Consider the following 19,956-nt stretch of genomic DNA (forward strand, 5'->3'; position numbering starts at 1 on the left):
ACTGTTGACTTCACTGAAAGGGATTTAGTGATGTAGTTAAAGACAGAACAGGTAGTGCGACCCATTGTTACTTATAATTTCATTTCTCCTAGTTGTGGTGTTCTCTCCTGGCAGCCCTGAATGTAAAACATCACCATTTTACATTCTACTGTCCTTACAGGGCAGTGAACACTGAAAATTATACTTTAAGCCTTTTGTACTCTGTATATGCGTATTTCACACCCCTTATAAAAAAAAAGACAAAAAAACCAACATCACTTGACCTTTTTTTAATGAAAAGTCATTTCATTCAAATGAATGGAAGAAGTACACAGTTATTAAATAGAGGCAATTGCAAAGCAATCATCCAATATATATTTGGGGAGAGCAGTATGCAGCTGAGGTTAAGGCAGCAGTCCAACAGTATGCACAACTGTAAAGGTTAACAACCATTTCATCACTGTTCTCTGTGCATGAGGAGCAGACACAGTGCCTCAAATGTGACAGTGTCTGTGTCACAGTGCACCTTAATGGTACTTTACACAGATATCAGGTGTAGTCCTGTTACAAGTTGCATGTTTACAAGAAATGTTTGCTGCTGTCACAGTTCCCCAAACGTTCAATATAAAAAGTGTAACGCTTTACCTCAATGAACGACACGTTCAAACTTTAAAGTGGATTAGTCAATTGTTTTGACCCTTTGCCAGTTAACACACGGCATCTAAATAGTGTAACTTTACTGGTAGGAACGTGTCATTTCAAGAGATACAACTTAGGCTGCCAGTGGTGCTGCATGGATATGCAGCGCACAGAAAATCTGATCTTAAATGATGGCTACTTGGAAATAGATCTTATTTTTCAGATAACATGATGTACAAGTTTTGTTTTTTTTAAGAGAACAGGAATTGGTAGTTGAATGTACTGTAGATAAACCTTCTAAATATTTAAAAACTTTCAAATTAGCTTGTTGGACATTTCAACCAGCCATACATCAACTGCGCTCACTGACAGCCAATAAAAATCACTGCCAGCCCTGCTGAGTGACAGTCAGTCTCATCAGTCCACATGTTGGCACTTCAATAATCAAAAGCTTGGCTGAAGTTGCGTTTGTGCCCTCCTCTGTTGTTGCCATAGCCGCCTCTGCCACCGCCACCGCCACCACTGTTACGGAAGCCACCAAAACTCCGCCCCCTTCCACCTCTAAACCCTCCTCCTCTGTTACCGCCACCAAAGCCTCGGTCACCACGGTTATTGAACTGCTTCTCCTCCAGCTCTGGGAGCTCTGTGGCTAGAGTCAGCTGCCAACGGCGACCATCCTTCCAGTTGTCCTATGGAAGGATTAAGTGGGGAGAAAAGGACATTAGGACAACCACAGTCTGTCAATTTCAGCAAGGAACACTGTCAAAATACATATGCTTTGGCTTTTGATTACCATATTTCCTCAAATATGAACCTGAATTCAAATAAAAACCAGGCCTGGAATAATGGTGGCAGGGTCGACATGAACAATTACAGGTCAGTGCCAGATACAGCCCAGAGGGGGGAAAAAAAAAAGTTTAGATAAAATTTATAGTGGCAGTCAAATAATTTGAATTTTGAATTGAATGAATCTAAAACACTCACTGTTTCCAGCATCTTACTGTTCTGGATTACTTGTCTAAAGTTAATGTTAGTGTTTCACAATAAAAGCCTTATTAAGAAAAAACAGGTTTCTGTCCACTGAATGCTAGAGGCCTATTAATTTAAAAAAAGGATACATACAGTGTTACATTTGTATATTGCAGTAACTTTAACAGAGAAAACAGGAGAGGAGAATACAAGGCTTATTTGAGGAAATACGGTACATATTTGTGTTCCTTTAATCTTAAACAGACTATAAAACAGTCCACACAACATCTTAAACCGATGGAGTTTTCCTTGTTCTCACCTGCATCTCCTTGACTTTGTCAACTGGGACATCAAAACAAACTCCCTGAAACAAAAAGAAAAAGGGTGAGATGGTGAGTGTTTCTGTCTCACACAGTTTTTAAGAGGAGTCAGTCTATGTATCTGCTTTGCCATCAGACTTAGAACCAACAACGGGCACAGTCACACCTACAGAAAGACTTCCCACATTTACTCTTGACTAACATGTTTGGCTGTTGACTTGCTGTGGATAATTAGTTTCTTACTATGTCTGGTGTGTCTGTAGCAGCTAAATTTACATAGAAACTTTTTTTTAAAGAATTACACAAGTTTTTCTCTCCATGTGTATTCTGATATACCAACAGGTTACCAATTTATATTTTCATTTGCCACATCTATTGCTTTCACTTATGACATTGTGGGGACTTAATCCAAGTGGGATCCAACAAGAGCATTCATTGGCCCAATCTGGACCCAATTATTTGTATCCTACATTCATGCTTTATAACTTCTGTAATTTCATGACTTTATACACCAGATGTACTGGTCTTATTACAGTTATTTCTCATCACCCTTCTGATAACCTTCAACTAATAAATGTAGGATTTGACAAGATGAATCTAACAAGTTCCACAGTGGCTCCCATACTACTGTAACAAAAATCTTTACAGTGTCTATCAACTAAAGCAGCACTTCACATATGCACACATTTGTGTGTTTACATACCATTTTGCCTTTAAGGAAGGTCATTCTATGAATGTGGTTCTCAAACTGCTCTCCAAGCTGTTCTTTGATGGTTCTCCAGACGTAACCCAGATTGTGACACTCCTGGGAACATACCAACTGCACAGTTGTGTAACCCTGTAAAAACAGAAACAATAAGTTAGGTTGAGTTGGAATTAGGTGCTATAATGCACTTGTTTCTGTGCATGTATCTTTTGTTTATTTTGTTGTTTTGTATGTGCCAAGTGTGCTGTGTGGTGGTTGTTTAAGAAGACAATGAAGCCAAACCAAACTCACAGCATCAGAGTTGAGAAGTGACCTCTGCTCTAGACTTGTGGCTCCAGATATATGGGCCAGGGCGGCAGCTAATGCGTCAACTGCTCCTCTCTCCGCAATCAGCTTCTCTGCTGACACTCTGAAGTAGTCGATAGCTGTAGCTGGAACAGAGTCCAGAAACCTGGACACAATGAAGAAATAGATTCATTGCAATCTGACACTTATTTTGCCGTCTTTCAGGAAATGTGTTTCACATTGACTGGTAACATGATTAAGGGGATCTCAGGAGGGCACAGGCTTCTTGGAGCCACTGTTAAAAGCTTATGCAACAGCCAGGACACCAAGTTGCCTAATTAGTGATAACACTCTTCATTATAAACTAAATGATGTGTCTGACAAAGTCCAAGGTCTCAAACTGTCATAAGTACAGTCGTTTCATTCATCAAAAGCAAACTAAAAATGGCTCCACTCAGCTTTCGTTCTAGAATTGCCTACCTGACAGCATCCTTGCTTGATGACTTGATGATATCATTGGCGGTGGGAACTCCAACTCGTCTGAATGTGATGCCCTGAAATTAAAAAAAAACTATTAAAATGTATTTAGTTTTTTATTCAATACAGAAACATCTGAAGCAGAGTCTCAAGGATCACAAACAGTATCTGAAAGCTGCTTTTTTGTCAATAACATGCAACTTTACACATCATTTCCAACTACAGTGAAAAGGTGAATTTCAGTCCTTTTTTCTATTTCAGCACAGCAGCACCTTCTTTGTATCTGGCCTCTCTAATGAAACACTTGCTACTTTTTTCCTCCCCTTCTTTCTGTACCTACTTGACCATTTTCATCCCGTGCAGCACAGACGTGACTGAAAGTATTGCTTTATATTTTTTCATAGCTGCAACTGAACTTAAACAACACATACCGCTTTGTTTTCTACATAGCGCAGCTGGTCCTCTTCTTTCCTCTGGTAGAAACAGATGCAGACTCCAGTCCTGCCAGCTCGACCAGTACGCCCTGAGCGGTGGATGTATGACTCCACATCCTAAAATCAACCACAGAGAGAGAAACATTTTCAAAGAGTAATCGTGACATGCCGTTATAAATCATAATTTATGCAACACTGACAATAAGAAAGCATGCACCAACAATCATCTGCAAAGAGTTAAGTGTACTGCAGTGGTTTCCATTTTTAACTTTGCCAGTCCTTAAACACATACTTTTGAAGCTAAAATACAATTTAATTACTAGCACGTCCCAAAAAAATGCAAAGATATGCTCAGGTTAGAAAATTGTTGCCGGTTACTGGCATCATATCACACCTTGGGCGGAGAACACTGGATCACTAGATCAACTTCAGGGATGTCTAACCCACGGGCTGCAACGTTCGTGGCAACCAGAACCTCGAAAGCCCCATTCCTGAAGCCCTTCAGCGTCGTCTCTCTCTGTTTCTGTGGAATATCACCATGGAGGGACTGGGCACTCTGAAAACATACAAACAAAATAAAATGAGACCTGTACCCTTGAGGGACAGTCCTGCTCAAGAAATGTAACACAACACAACTGGTCATTTTACAAGCTATACATGTGTTTACGCATGTTTAAGTGTGCGTCTACCTGTTTGAGGGATGAATTCAAGGAAAGCTCGTTGGCATCTTTCTTTGTCTCACAGAACACTATGGTTTTGCCGTGGCTGCCACTGTAAACCTGGATCACATCTGCGAGCACAGCTGTGCGCTGTGACCAGTGACAAGTTATGGCCAGATGCTACACAGGAAACAGAGACAAACAGCAGAGAGATAGAGACAGAGAGAGGGAAACCAGGGAGTGAGAACAGGAGCATTTTCATCATTCCAGCTTGCAGACTTTAACTCTTACTTCATTACAATTCCACTGGTGTTGACAGTGATAAATACAGCAACTTTTACTGCAAATTCACCTGCTTGGCTTTCCTGATGGAGATATATGCAAGTGTATTTATAGTCTTTAACTGTCCCTGCTTACAGGCAACTGAGAGGCCTAAGCCTAAATCAGTAATAAAAAGACTGCTGTTAACACTTGTTAAACTGCACCCAACACACACCAGTTACCTTTTCCACCTCTGCCAACTGATTTTCTCACCCTTACACACAAACTTACTTCCACAGTTGTTGCAGCTTTCTGTGTTTTCTTGCCAATCAGGTCAACATGTTTGCAACCTGGCCTCATGTATTTCTTGGCAACCTCGTAGACCCAGGGGGGGCAGGTGGCCGAAAACAGAAGAGTCTGCGGGTTGGAGTCGGAGTCTGGATACAAGCACAAAGACACAGAAAACATGTTCAATAGTCAAGAATCCTTTTATCGTTATTCAAACTCTAGACCAGACAGGTACATAGTGGAACGAAATTATGTTGCATCTGGCTCAAGACACTTAAAACAAAATTTAAAAGAAATCAACACACAAAGCAAAATTCTAACACTAAGTCCTATACATGTATATGAAAACAAACAGGAACACATACAATTTTCACAGATTTACTTTACCTTTATGATATGATGAGGCCAGAATCTCTTCAACCTGCTCTGCAAATCCCATGTCCAACATCTGGTCTACTTCATCCAGAACGACGTGCTTCACTTTAGAGAGGTCGAGTTTATTGTTCTGGAGGTGGTCTTTAATGCGACCAGGGGTGCCAACCAATACATCGATACCATTACGGATAGCTTCGACTAAACAGGAGGAGAGGAGTGGGAAGTGTCAATACTAATGCATAATGTACATTGTTCACACAGCCAAACAGAAAAAAGACACTGAGCTGAACTCGCACTTAAAAGAGTTAACCTACAAAAATAACATTAAATATCAAAAACACAAGGAAAATAGATGGACATATTCCATTTTTTGAATGCTTTCATAATTGCTGCTATTAAGTACATTTGTATTGTATTTGCATTTTTTGTACAACACTTACTCTGTGGCATATATGAGCTGCCTCCATAGAAACAAGCAATGGAGACTCTCTTGCTAACGTCTTTAAAGTCCTTAGCGACCTGGATGGCTAACTCTCTGGTTGGAGTCAACACCAGGACCTACAGACAAAAAGATAAGAGACTCAGTCATATACAAACATACACAGAGAAAAACTGATAGTGGGACTGATGTTTGTCGTCAGTTATTTGTGTGAAAGTTTGCATGTGTGTCTGCGTGTGTCTACCTTGGGAGACCGGCCTCTGGCAAACTCTGTCATATTTCCTTGAAGCTTCTCCACCAAGGGGATGGCAAATGAGAAAGTCTTCCCTGTTCCTGTTCGGGCTTGGGCAATTACATCCTCTCCATCATATACAGGATTAAATGTCTTCGCCTGAATGTCAAACAGGTAAGAGACTCCCCGAGCTGAGAAAGTGACAGAAAGAGGCTTTAGTGGGGGGCAGAGCAGCAAACAGGGTATTGGACATGTACCAGGGCTTCTCTGCTCTTGAGCCACAGCGGGAACAACTAAGGTATAAATATACATATAGAACTGTTCTTTATCTTGAGTGTAAAAATCTAAATATGATATCTACCTTTAAGTTTATTGATGGTGACTTGGGAGATCCTGAAGTTGGAGAAGGCCCCTTCCTTCTGCTCTGGTGTCTCCTCCTACAGAAATAAACAGAGTTGGTATATGTGGCTGTTACCCTACAGTTGACTTTGAGGAGTGGCTATTAATAAAAACCAAACACGTTGAGGCAAATGCACCAAACTCAGGGATAATGTAATATGAATTAAACACTCAAATCAAATGAAGAGGAAAATATGAGGTGATATCATTTATGATACTTTACTCTAAAAATTACTCTAGCAATCATACCGGTTCTTTTTCGCTGTCGCTAGCTGATTCTTCACTCGACTGCGCCGGTGTCTGGATGGGCGTCTGGACTGGGGTGTTTGGGGTGGAATGTCCGTTGGTTGCTTCTTCTGCAATTGCTTTCTTTTGCTTCTTCTTTTTTTTCTACACGCACAAGACAGAAGTGGAGTCAGTATTAAAAACAAAAGACAGAGTATGACCCTGTCTACACAAGGGCATGGACTGAAATGCTATGTTTGTTTTCAATTGTCTCTATAACTTTTCCACCACTAGGAGGACAGATTTTTCAACACCAACAAACCCACTTGACAGGGAATGAATATAGTTTGTTATCTACTTAGCTATTTACCTCTGAGTCTCCTTCAGTTTTTTCCTTCTTACTCTTCTTCTTTGGTGTTTCAACACCGTTACTGTTGCCATTCATGTCTGCCTCATCTGTGTGGCCGTTCACTTGGTCCTCTGCCAGCTTGTCTTTTTTCTTTTTCTTCTTAGGTGCTGGGGGTTCACAGTCTGGGTCCTCCTGCTGTTCTTGGTCCTCCAGCTGCTGCTTCTTCTTCAGCTTCTTGGCCTCCTTGTTCTTGGCCTTTAATATATATTTTTTAACACATCAACAGATTTGTTACATCATTATTTGAATGATATGAAAGTAAAAAATATTTATTGTTTATAATAAAAAAAAAAATTATATATATATATAGCAACACCATGTGGTGACTTTATTCAGATTTCTTGTAATTACTTTAATTACCAATGAATAATTCCAGGATGAGTTCAAAGTTAAAGCACTGACCTAACCGTACATAATTTTAGACAATTCAACCATTATGTTCATATAATAATTTGACTTCAGCATTACATTTCTTTACCTTTATGTTACTGTAATAAGCGCGTTGTTGTGTATACTTTAACAGCTGACGAGCCCAGCTGTGTAACACGTCATCAAGCCTCGCCCGCAGCACGGGCACAGATCTAAGCAGTTTCCAGAAGGCCTGCACGTTGTCACGCCGCGGATCCACGTGATCTACACATCAGCTCACCAACACATGGGGATGCCATGAGATATTCAGGCTAGGCTAACTACGAATGCTAACATATCATTAGTAGCGGGTCACATGTACATCCTGTGTTCATACTTCTGGTGTTCAAACGATGTTGCTAATTATTACTAGTAATAACTAGCTATTAAACAAACATATCCTACGTTGGTTTCCTAACAGCTATCGTTAGCTAGTCGGTTAGCCGAAGACTCAGTTAGCACGTCCAGCCACATGTTGTCAAACACGGATTATATTCAGTCTACTCGAGGCGTCACGGCCCGCTCTGCTCACCTTCAGGATTTTAGCCTCTGCAGCAGTGTCCACGATGTCCTCCATGGCCTGGTCTTCGGTGTCAAATGTGATTTTTGTCGGCATTTCTCTCCCGTGATGGAACCCCTCAACGCAGACACACAGGCTTAGCCACGGGCACGCGGGCGGAAAGGAACGCGCAGGGCTGCGCGTGGAAGGACGTCCACGAGCCAGACCTAGAAATAGAAGCGATAGAGAGACGCCACAGGGCGGAGCAGGCGAGGACATGAACTACACGCAGACCCGTCGATCAAGATAGATGGAGGCTGTGTGTTATTGATACACTAAAATCAGTATTTCTTATTTCACATCTCAAGGAAAGTTTATTTGTATAACGCAATTCAGACACAAGGTACTACAAATGGCTTTACAAGGACATAGAATTACATTCAATTACATTATAAATTGAATTTAATCTAGACCAGACCACACTTAGTATAAAAATGGTCCATGTCAAAAACTGCCATCAAAAAGTATATTAACTTGCTATTCATTAGTAGTTATTACTATAACTTTATATTAATACCATTTCCAACGTTCAGTGGCTACATTTTTAGATCAATATCATTCCTAATAGTGGACATGATGCCACTGTTTTGTTTGTTTGTTTGTTTGTTTGTTTTGACTGGACTAAATGTGAGCTTTTATCAGTTGCATGAGGTTTGAGTTTTATTATGAGGCAACACCCCCTATAGGACACAAGGGAAATAGCATGTATGGGCCAATGGGCCAAAATGCTGGTAAACTGCCCTATCTAGTGAAAATTAATAACAAATTATCATCCAGGACCACAGAATGAAAGCCTGATAATACGGGGTTCATGGTTTAATGCTGTAATGACTGTAGGATGAAAACAAATGTTTTTAATGGTATATAATTTGTACAACAGTTTTACATGTCTGTCTGTCTGTAATATACACAGTGTATTATAGTGATATAATTATAACAGCCAAGGTTGAAATTTAATAGAAAAACACACACCAAATTGTGTGCATTATGCATTAATACAGCCAAAATAATCCAAAAATTATATTTAATTTAAAAAAAAACATGCATTAACAGTTGCATGAGGGTTAAAATACACAAATAGGAAGATGTCAACAAATGAAACAATGAAACAAGTTTAAAAAGAAAAATAAGCTAAAATAGAATAGGTTCAAAGAAGACAAGACAATAAAAGTTACAGAACAGTTCAAGGTTAAAAAAAATACTTCAACAAAAGGTAGCAGGCAAACACAAAGCCTTGATTTGAAAGAGGAGAGAGTTGGAGCGGACCTGCGGTTTTCTGGGAGTTTACTCCAGACGTGCTGCATGATAACTGAACTCTGCAAATAATGAATACTGTTGCTCCTCATGAGAATAATTATTGTAAAAATCAGACTGATGAGCAGTAAGGAATGTGTGTCAGAGATACTGAGAGCTCAACTGAACATGGTTAAAAATGTTTTATCTACTCAGCTGATAAGCTCATGGAATCACAGCAGAACTCACACTGACTCTTTAATAAGAAGATTGCAGTGAACATCAAAATAGTAATGGCTGTAACTGCCCAGTAGATGGCGCACTCTTTCTTTACATTTAAAATATGCTTTCAGTTTGCATGTAGGAGGCCTTCTGATGATGTAGTCCACTGAGTAGAACCACTGGGCTGGTAAATCTGTTAATCTTTACACTTCAAGTCCAACTTCAATAATGTTTAGGGTGCATGTTTTTAAACGGCTCTGTAGATCACATTTTGTGCATTCCTCAAATAAGAAAACTCATGATGTAAATTGATGTTAGCTGACAACTTAACTTGTTTTTACAAACCTTTTTAACCTTATTGTTTAAGCAGGGCCGTAGACAGTAGACAGGATTCTATTCATCCCTTTTATTGGGTCACAGGGTTTTTGCTGGAGCCAATCTCAGCTGTCTCTGGGTGAGGGGAGGGCACCCTGGACAAGTCACCAGCTCATCGTAGGGCCCTCATTGATCAGTGATCACTTAGAAAATCATGTCAGTGCCAACACAAAGATGAAAATTAGGGTCGCCAGCCATTGTATCAGGGTGGCCATTGCACACTGAGGTAGCTACATGGTAGCTACTATTGTGTGTAATGTGAAGGACAAGTAGAACCCTGATAAAAAAAATTCAACCAGTGCTTTTCTGCTTTACAAGTCCTGATTGGTTTTCTCAATAGCTATGAACCTGTATTCAAGCAACCATCTTGTTTTTCTGAAAAATAGATTCTGTTTGTGCAAATTATTACTCGATTTACATTTTAGCAGATGCTTTAGTCCAAAGCGACTTACAGTAATTCATGCACTGTTGGTGGATGCAATGCGAGGTGCCGACCAGCACATCAGGAGCATTCTGGCTTCAGTATCTTGCCCAAGGACACTTTGACATGCAGACCAGAGAACTAATCCAGCAACCTTCTGATAACAAGACACTGGCTCTACCACTGAGCCACAGCATAATTCAGTGTAAAACAGTTTACAACAAAGTGCATACAGTCTAAGCTTGAACACATCAAGGTAACATGTGCCATCATTTAATTACCTTATAACTTGTAAATAGATGAACTGAAACAATTTACAGTCCGTTATTCAAATGTCTGCTGGAAGAGAATGGAGCCTCCATCTCAGTATCACAAGACAACATGTTAGAATATCTGTGTCAACTAGAGACACTGTCACTATATCCTGAGATAATGCACTTTGGGGTATATTCAGATGAATTACCGTGACAAACTCACCTAAAAATGCAAAATCTCTGTAAGTATTCTGTGAACAAAAATCCTTCATATTACAGTACAGTCCAAAATTACAGAAACGTACAAATGCAACAAAAAGGATCAGATGATACACAATAAACACATAGATAAGTTGAGACATTACAGAACATTCAAGGTGAAAACACACTTCTCAAACTCATTTTCATGTTCAACAACAGTGACGTCTTTGACTTGACAACATGAATGCTGCTGCACAGCCCCATCAGGACCAAATCACAATAAATTATGGACAGATAAGCTTGAGCGATGTTATCCATCCATCCTGTAAGATATCATCACAAGCCTGTTTTTATATTTTACTAAAAAAAATTATGTTACAGTGCACAGAGTGACAGAGACATAGTCCGTCTAGGAACTGAAATGATTGAATATTGTCTTTGAACACAATTTGAACATCCTAATAGACTGAGACATGGGCACGACTGCACCGCTGTGGGAACATGAGAGGGAGATCAAATACATTCCCAGGTGGTGGTCCAACACAGTGGATTGTGTCAGGGACTAGTTGAAGATCTTTGTGAAGATTCCAGTCCTTCAGTACGCGTCTCTGGACACCATCAGGAACCAGCCCTCTCCCTCAGGTTGACGGTCCGCCTCTCATTGCCTCTCATTCTGCTATTAAAATGTTTAAAAAGTAAGCATAGCAACTTATGAGGCAAGTTCATGAGCTTCATAGTTAACTCTTGTTGAAAAAAAAGTTTTGATTTTTCCTCACATTTTTCTATGAACATAATGTAAATATAGGCCACATGCCTGTATTTTTTTGTTAAAAATTAAATGCAACTTAAAAGTGATGGTGTGATGTTTTTTAAAGCAAAGGCTAAAACTTGATTAATATGCCAAAAATACCTAAATAAAAGGCTTTAACTCAAAAGTATTTGGCCTTTTACCTCACGATGCTCCGATAGGTAGATCTTTCCTTTGTTCAGGACTGTTACACCTACCCCCTGACAGCACTGCTGGTCTGGTGGCATGCAGTGAGCAAGGTAAGAGAGACCAGAGCCTAATGTCCTACACCCTCTTATTGGATATTCCCTAATCAGCCAGACTGCTATCACCTGGCAGGCAAGCCAATCACCAGCCATGGTAAAACATCCTGGCTAGCAGAGAGGGAGCATGTAACAAGGACTGAGGTCAGGGATCTTAGGCTTAAAAAGGTTGGTGACCACTGCTCTGAATGATCCCAAAGAGTCAATATGCTGCGCTCCAACTCGAGGATCCACATTTTTATCTTTTTTGTATTTCTTCTTCTCCTTTTGGGGTAAGCCTTTTCACTCATTGTACTTCACTTCTACATCTTGCTTTTATTAAACAAACAAAATATGTATTTCTGTAGTTCTAAAGGTCTTTTAAAAATTGTTTTACAACTAGGCAAGGCAACTTTATTTGTGTAGCACAATTCAGACACAAGGCAACTCAAAGTGCTTTACAGGGGTATAGAAATTACATTGAAAAATGACAATACATTTAAAACAGGTAGGACAAGAACTACATTCAAGATGAAGTTTTTTTTATATATATAATTAATGCTCATTTAGGCATATTGATCATCTTGATAGGCTGGTCGAGACATTCTAGACTGCGTTTCCTTCATTAGCTCCGGACAGTTTTTGGTGGGAGGGACGGGGACAAAAATGGCTCTTTTGGTAATAAACCTTGCTGACCTTTTTCACAGCAGTCATATTATCATGAAATATGAAGGTAAACACAGGCTTAGTTATTGAGCCACATGCAAAATAGCATCACCTTGACTTGTACATGGAACAGAATCCTAATTAGTATTATTGGTATCACCTGTGTTCACTTTCTGACAACAAAATGGCTGCTGTGAGAACAAACTTATTAGCAGTAGACCAGATGACTCCACAATGCAGTCAGAGACAGGACGCAGGTTTATTCACCAGTGTCAGTGTGGCAGTCTCACTGATCTGGTAACAATACTGATCACAATGGTCATGCACTATTATCTGTTTCCCAGTTTAGGACCCTTTGTCTTCATATTTAGTGTATTACCAAATATCATCGACGTTGTCATGGTATCGTTTACAGTAAGGGTTGTGTCTCACGATCACTTTCTTACCAGTTTATCTAATGTTGAGGCTTCATTAAAATGTCAGAACTGTTAGCCAAGTTTGCACCTGTAACTCCCCGTAATTCTGACTCACTGAGGATTTATGCAAACAAAATTCAAATTATTGGTATAGGAGAAGCTACATATCTCTATTGCACACATTACATAGCTTTTGTACTCTAACATAACAGCCTCTAAATCATTTTGATGGTACAGTGTTCTTTATGTTCCCTGGGGTGGTAACTAATGCTGTATACACTTTTACTGGCCGTTCTCTGGTTAACTTGTACCTGTATGTCTTCACAGGGGGATCTATATTGACTTGGGGTATGACTCCTCCACCTTCAGGTAAGCCTTCTGCAAGACTGAAAGTACATATCAATTCAAATACACGCAACAGAGCATGAAACTAACCAACTCACTAAAGGAGATGAAGCCATTAAACTGTCAATTCAAAGAGAGTATGCACGGATTCCAGCAAAACAAACACACACCCACTTGTCACAAGTTAACACAGCTGCTGACTGGAGTTAATGTAAAGATACTTTTTTCAATTAAATGCACTCTTTAAAGTCACTTATTAATCCTGTCACTCCCTAAAGATTTATAGGGCAGGATTTTGTCAAACTACACACAACTTTTTTTTTTTTTTTTTCCACTTTAACGTGAATCCTGTCATATGAATGTTGTGTTTCCTTTTTAAGCTTGTGCCAGCCATGTAAGGAAGGCTCAGAGCCAGATGTGAAGGACATAATGACAAAGGTTATGGATGACATAGTGGGGCCACCAGATTGCCAGGAGAAGGGCAGCTGGAAGATCGGAGACCTCACAATGCAAAATGGGTGAGAGTGCTAACAAAGAGAAACAGCTGGGCCAAATACACCTCCAGTTTACATTTGCAGTGACTCAGGTTCACACCTTTGCCCTGTAAATGGATCATCTACAGGGTCATAAAAGTAAAAGATCACAAATACAGTACGAAGCAGAGAAAGCATTTGTTTTGGGAGCCTTACTTGTTTCTGTTACAGTCGACAGACTTTACTGCACCTCTGCTGCTGCCCCCAGCTGCTGGCTGCACAGCTTCACTTCCCTGGATATTACCTCAAAACTGAAAAACCTTTCTACAGTGCACTCGGGAGAAATTGGATATTATTGTACAAGGGCAGCACATGTTCAGTGCAGGTGGCGCTTCTGCCACACAGAAAAAAAACAACAACCTTCTAAGCTGCTGCTGCCCTGCCCATGAACAGTAAGTGGAGGGATGGATAAATGGACAGTACATGCAAATAACTTTGTAGCTTCATTAGAATAGTCCATTCCATTTGACGAAAAGAAAACAAACAAGCGGCTCTATATTGAAGAGAACCGGGCATAAACAAGCAATATTTATTGAACAATTAATCAGGAACCAGTTGTCAAATAGTTGTACAATGCATATCTAATACACTTAGCATTTTCACACTTTTGGCTCCCTTGTCTCAGAGTTTGGGTTTTTTGAAATGAGGTCTGTGGTTACCACAGGCTTAAGATATTAACATGTTTTGTAAAATACATAAAATACATAATTTGATGTCCCACAATTTACATCAGCCTTTGAACTGCAACTGAATTTAAATCTTTAAAAATCACAAAAGTGGTCTTCATCTGTGAAGATTATCTTGCTGAACATGTGTAATGTGTGAGTATCATACACTTTGGTTTGTCACAGATTATTTTCAACCAAAATAATCAAAAGTCCAATTTTTAAAAAAAAAAAAAAAAATTCCAATACATTGATAGTCGATGGAACAAGGACTATGCCTCCAGGCATAGGGGGAGGGAGGCCCTTAACTCAGGTGGACCCTTCCCAACTTGCATAGTGTGCGTACCGTACAGGGCCGAGCGGCCGGTAGTTCAGGAACACAGCACACAGCAGGTCTGACATGACACGGCTCCATGAGATGACGATGCTTTCCTCCACCGTCTGGTCGTCTGGTTTCATGTTATGGGTCGTCTGTGTTAAGTGTTTTTTTTCTTCAGCCCATTAATTTTCTGTATCTCTTGTACTTTACACTGTGTATTTCCTCTTTCGTTTAACTAGGTTAAGTTTGATTAGATCTTTTCTCTTTTTTTTCAGGGTGACATATGCTCAGCCAAACACACAGCAAGGGTAAGTTATTAAAACCATATACTGAATTATTCTGCTGGGAATAATCCCTGTGATGACATTTTATTAAAATAATAGACATTGAACGTGTCTCTGTGGCACTTCTATCATATGTTTTAAAGAAACAATGATGTTCAAACCATCTTCTGTAATAAGTTTGTGTCCATGTACTGTGAAGTCACTTTTGGTGAAACCTTTATAGCTTGTTGTTGCACAGATTTTTTTTGTGTGTGTGTGGCTAAAACGGATAAAACATTTTGAGGAAAGTTTAAACTTACCTCTAGATGCTATGGGCACATTAATGGCTACCATAAGGCCACGATAACTTTCTGATTGATCGGGTAAAGACACTTAATTAATTAATAATTACATGTAGCTTGTGAGCACAAATAAGCAAATCTGGCCCTCTGTTTCAGTGAACTGTGGCTAGGTGCCACAGCTAATTGAATGTTGCACATATGGAGCCAAACTAGAGGAAAGAAAAGATTTAATCACATAAAATGTTTTTAATCCACAATTTCTTTGTTCTCCGCAGACGCACTGACGTGAACTCTGTGACAAACTGGAACGTTCCTCTGGTTTGGGAGGGAACCTTTGATCCAGTGGTTATCGATGCAATCTATAAGAAAATGGACCCAAGAATTGCTGTGGTGGTGTTTGCTGTTGGCAAGTAGGTGCACAGGATTTTTCACACATGATATGGTGGAAAGTGAGGTTTGACCCGACCCACTGCTCCAAGCTGAAATCTTCATCCTACAACCGTAAATCTACTTCACATGAATGCATCTTATCTTCTTGCTTCTAAATAAATGTCTTATCCTTCTGGTTTGCTTTTTCCTACCCGACCAGATACACACGCTTCCTGGAGGCCTTCCTGCAGACAGGTGAGAAGTACTTTATGGTTGGCTTCAGAGTCACTTACTACATCTTCACAGACCATAAAGAAGAAGTCCCTAAAGTGAGTTATACTTTTGCATGTGTAAATTATTGTCCTTGAAATGATTGTCCTTGAACATACACCATCTAACAATACATGCCACAATATAATTTTACTTCATAATACTTTATAATAACAATACACTTTACCGAAAACATCTGGCTTGGCAGGAAAATAACAGGTGTAACTGATGACATTAATGTCTCAGTCACAGTAGCTTTTTCAGTAAGCCAAGGTGTGTAAATAAAAGGCCAGACAGGAAATGGCACACCTCACGCAGCATTACTAAAGTTGTGTCGTGTTCAATATATGAGATTTGAGATGGGAGGAAACACATTATGAAGTTGTGGGAGAGATTAACTGAGACTTCAAAAACCAATTTGACCAGAGACAAATAACAAAAAAAACTATGCAAGAACAAAATGTATGATGATTTTGTAATGGCAGAGAAGACGGGAGGGGATGGTGTGCCATGATTTTGTGTTTATTTGAATGCAAATCACTTCACTCTTTCGATAAAACAGCTATCATGTGTGTTTAGCTTCCTTTGTTGCAGTAGTGAAGGGCTCTGAGGAGCAGCATCTCAGGAAACATTTGAGGAGGCTAGACTTCAGGCCGATGTACGGGACAACTCTGAACTTAACAGTGAAAACCTAAGAAATTCTAAGATCAATAAATTGTTTTGCCAACCATTGCTCTGTTGTGACACAGACACCTCCAGGCAGATGAAGCCACCGTAAAGAAAGAGGCTGATGTTGTGCAAAAACACATAACTACTCTTCAGAGTTCAAAATGCAGTTTCATTTGTAGGGTAAAGTACACAGGTTGTGTATATTATCACAGTGAAGGAGAGGATGTTGTTAAAACTACCACTGACAAGAGGATGTAGAGAAGGAAAGGAAGGACAGAAGTGTTCTATATAATGGTATAGAAGATTCATGGCGTTATGATTACCTTTTTGAATGCAGTTTAATCTGCATATTTGTGAAAAATACACTCAGACAAAATTTTAAATTTTTAAACAGAATTTATTTGGTTGTTGCCTCAACATCTTCTGGCTACAAACACATCAAATTTAACAATGCTTGAAGATTTGTAATCAATCCATTAAAGTTTTTATATGACCTGTCAGATTGATCTTGCTGAGGGGCGGAAGATCTCAGTGCTCGATGTCCCCAGTGCCACCCGCTGGCAGGACGTAGTACTGGGCAGGATGAAATGGGCAACCATCAACATTGACAAGCAGGTAAGAAGTTAAAGGTGAAGATGCTTTAGGATCATCACTGCTTGGTCTTTACTAGCTAGTCAACATTCAGTTCTTACATAGAAAAAAACAGATGACAAAAACGATTCAACAGCTCTGTCATCTTATTTCTTGTTAATATTGTGTAATCACAAATGTCATCTGTAATATTTGCAGATCCGTAACGAAACAGACTATCTATTTATGATGGACATTGACAGTGTCTTCTACAACCGATTCGGAGCCGAGTCTCTCAGTCGGCTGACTGCTGTTCTCCACCGTCTTTACTACAAGGTTTCACTCCAAACATGATTTAATGACGTGTTTTTTAACTTCTTTCACCTTATTTTATGCTGCTTGATGATTGATTGTCGACTGATTCCTCTATTAAGCCATGTGTTCATTTTCATTTTTTTAATTTATTTATATTTTTGCCTCAATCTGATCACATAAGTTATTTCCCACAATTTTCTTTCTCAGAATTTTGATAGGGATCAGTTCACGTATGAGCGCCGAAACCTGTCCAGGGCCTACATCCCTCTTGGTGAAGGAGACTATTATTACACTGCTGCTGTGTGGGGTGGATACCTGGAGGACATGTACAAGCTGGTCAAGTAATCAAAACCAAATGACCTTTTCAGTTGTTTCTGTGCTTCGTTTCATTTCGTTGTCTTTCCGCTTGTCCGTGAGGGTCGCGGGATGTTGCCGTTTCCCCCTAAGGGGCTGCGGGGCTTACTGGGGCCAAATCCAGTTCACACAATGGGCAGAGGCCAGGGTACACCCTGGATGAGTTGCCAGCTCATCGCAGGTCCCTTACTGATGGCAGTGGCTGCCACACAAGGTGCCATCTGCACATCAGGAGCAACTTTGGGGCTCAGCCTTTGTCCTCTGGACCCTGTGCATGCTTAAAAACTTAAGTCAGTATTTTCTACTGTATATGGTCTCTAATGAAAATGCTGTGTGACTTTGTTTACATCGCGCATAACAACTGTGTCTCATCTCAGAGTTTCTCCCTCTTTTATTTTACAAGATACTGTTACATGCAGTCGGAGGAGGACGCCAAGAACAACATTGAAGCTGTGTGGCAGGAAGAGAGTCACCTTAACAAGTACAGTTTAATTCCCTTGTTTTTTTTATGATTCTTATCATCTGTAAGAGGACAGTTTACATCTTATCTACAGCATGTTCCAGATGTGTTATAAAGTATAAATGGCTTCTCTGCCCCCCTGTCTCTCTTTCTCTCATGAAGGTACTTTTTGTACAACAAGCCAACCAAGGTGCTGTCTCCAGAGTACTTGTGGTCAGACTACAATCAGATACCAGGGGACATTAAAGTCGTCAGGATCTCCCAGTTGGTCAAAAATTATGCAGAAGTCCGGCCCAATGGTGGCCAATGATGTCAAGATGAGAGATTCCTGCCATGAAAACTACATTCTTAACTACTATAAAAGGTTACATGTACTCCATCTGTGTTTGTTTGTTTTTTGTTTTTTCTTCTGTTAAGGTGTATAAGTAATTGTATTGTGAGCTATGTAGATAAATTTTCCTGCTTTTCAAAGCTGTATAAATTCTCATTTTGCCCCCCAGTGATATTGTAGTGCAACTGCGTCATCTGGATTCCCTGGAATTTGCAACTCAACTCAATTTGAGTGTATGTGTGAGACCATTGCACACACTCATGTGGGACTTGGGTAGAGTTAAAACAACTCTCACATTAAGTTTTTATGTGAACTATTTCATAGAGTTAATAGTTAACACTGACTGGAGTTTATATTTCAAAACACTTAAGAAGCATTACATTTATCATTCATTTAACAAATCCATACAGTGTGTTCAAAACTACATGCAAACTACATACCATGCATGTATACAAGTATATGTATGTATACGAGCAACAAGTTACATTGTTGCTGTCTTTAGTACCAGTGTAAACACGTAACAGCAAACATTGACATTTTAAAACAACCTGCTATCAGGGCAGCTTACATTGTGTGGTCCATCAGAAATGGATGTTTCACTCACATGGAAGCATGGAAACAGGTTTTTATGCTCAACCAAAACAAAAAACAACTTTACCATCCTGCAAAATGACAGAGGTTATTTTGCTGAACACCAGCATATTTTCATCAGTGCCTGTGCAAATGAAGAGGCCAACACGATGGTCAACTCCATAACATTTTACCCAGTTTTTGAGGCTGACAGTGGCTTGTGACTCAATATGAAGATATGCAGATATATCTTCTGTATATTCTAGTGTTTCAAATAAACACATTTTAACTGGACCAGACTCAATTGCTTTTAAAGTCGAGCGTTGAGTTCTTCACACAATCTTTGAAAAACTTGTGTTTGGCTTCAATTCTCATAGTCCAGATATGAATGAGTGCTCCAGTTGTTCGACTGCACCTTGGATAGTGGACCAAGAAATGATGTTTTGGAATCAAGTTGTTGGATGGGTACAGTTCTTTGAAGAGTTGATGTTCAATAATAAGGTGCTTTAAATACACAGCCATCCCTTCTGTGATAGAGTATGAGAACACAGTGTTTATAATGTTAAGCATCAAGCGCATCAAGTGCCAGTGCAACTCATCCTCTGATACCAGGTCGCCAAATATCAAAGGTACGTTTGAGATCAAACACAATGTTTGTGATGCAGTTAGTCCTATTCCATGCCTTCCACAGTCACACTTAATATTTGTTGGCTTGTTTTCCCTTTGCAAATAGCCAAAATT

General features: G+C 39.7%; 2 protein-coding genes and 1 long non-coding RNA gene across 3 annotated transcripts; 1 reads left to right on the plus strand and 2 right to left on the minus strand.

Annotated features, from left to right (window-relative positions):
* Positions 1-253: 253 nt before the first annotated feature.
* ddx21 (DEAD (Asp-Glu-Ala-Asp) box helicase 21) lies at positions 254-8,222 on the minus strand. The gene is made up of 16 exons (XM_037095279.1): positions 8,037-8,222; positions 7,058-7,291; positions 6,712-6,852; positions 6,425-6,500; positions 6,076-6,254; positions 5,833-5,950; positions 5,405-5,590; positions 5,021-5,166; positions 4,499-4,648; positions 4,204-4,365; positions 3,807-3,926; positions 3,379-3,452; positions 2,905-3,064; positions 2,611-2,745; positions 1,907-1,951; positions 254-1,307 (listed from the first exon to the last, which is right to left on the minus strand). The coding sequence occupies exons 1-16, from the start codon at positions 8,118-8,120 to the stop codon at positions 1,056-1,058; spliced, it is 2,262 nt and encodes a 753-aa protein (XP_036951174.1). The 5' UTR covers positions 8,121-8,222; the 3' UTR covers positions 254-1,055.
* Positions 8,223-10,551: 2,329 nt separating this feature from the next.
* On the minus strand, positions 10,552-11,873 carry LOC119018541. The gene is made up of 2 exons (XR_005074780.1): positions 11,721-11,873; positions 10,552-11,445 (listed from the first exon to the last, which is right to left on the minus strand). It is a non-coding gene; the product is annotated as an uncharacterized LOC119018541 (long non-coding RNA).
* A 31-nt stretch (positions 11,874-11,904) lies between these two features.
* On the plus strand, positions 11,905-18,817 carry LOC119018539 (globoside alpha-1,3-N-acetylgalactosaminyltransferase 1-like). The gene is made up of 11 exons (XM_037096289.1): positions 11,905-12,091; positions 13,208-13,249; positions 13,606-13,743; positions 15,018-15,050; positions 15,583-15,717; positions 15,897-16,005; positions 17,117-17,230; positions 17,405-17,521; positions 17,708-17,841; positions 18,258-18,335; positions 18,477-18,817. The coding sequence occupies exons 1-11, from the start codon at positions 12,027-12,029 to the stop codon at positions 18,622-18,624; spliced, it is 1,113 nt and encodes a 370-aa protein (XP_036952184.1). The 5' UTR covers positions 11,905-12,026; the 3' UTR covers positions 18,625-18,817.
* The last annotated feature ends 1,139 nt before the right edge of the window (positions 18,818-19,956 follow it).

Source organism: Acanthopagrus latus, chromosome 4, assembly GCF_904848185.1.
Source record: "Acanthopagrus latus isolate v.2019 chromosome 4, fAcaLat1.1, whole genome shotgun sequence".
Taxonomy (NCBI): domain Eukaryota; kingdom Metazoa; phylum Chordata; class Actinopteri; order Spariformes; family Sparidae; genus Acanthopagrus; species Acanthopagrus latus.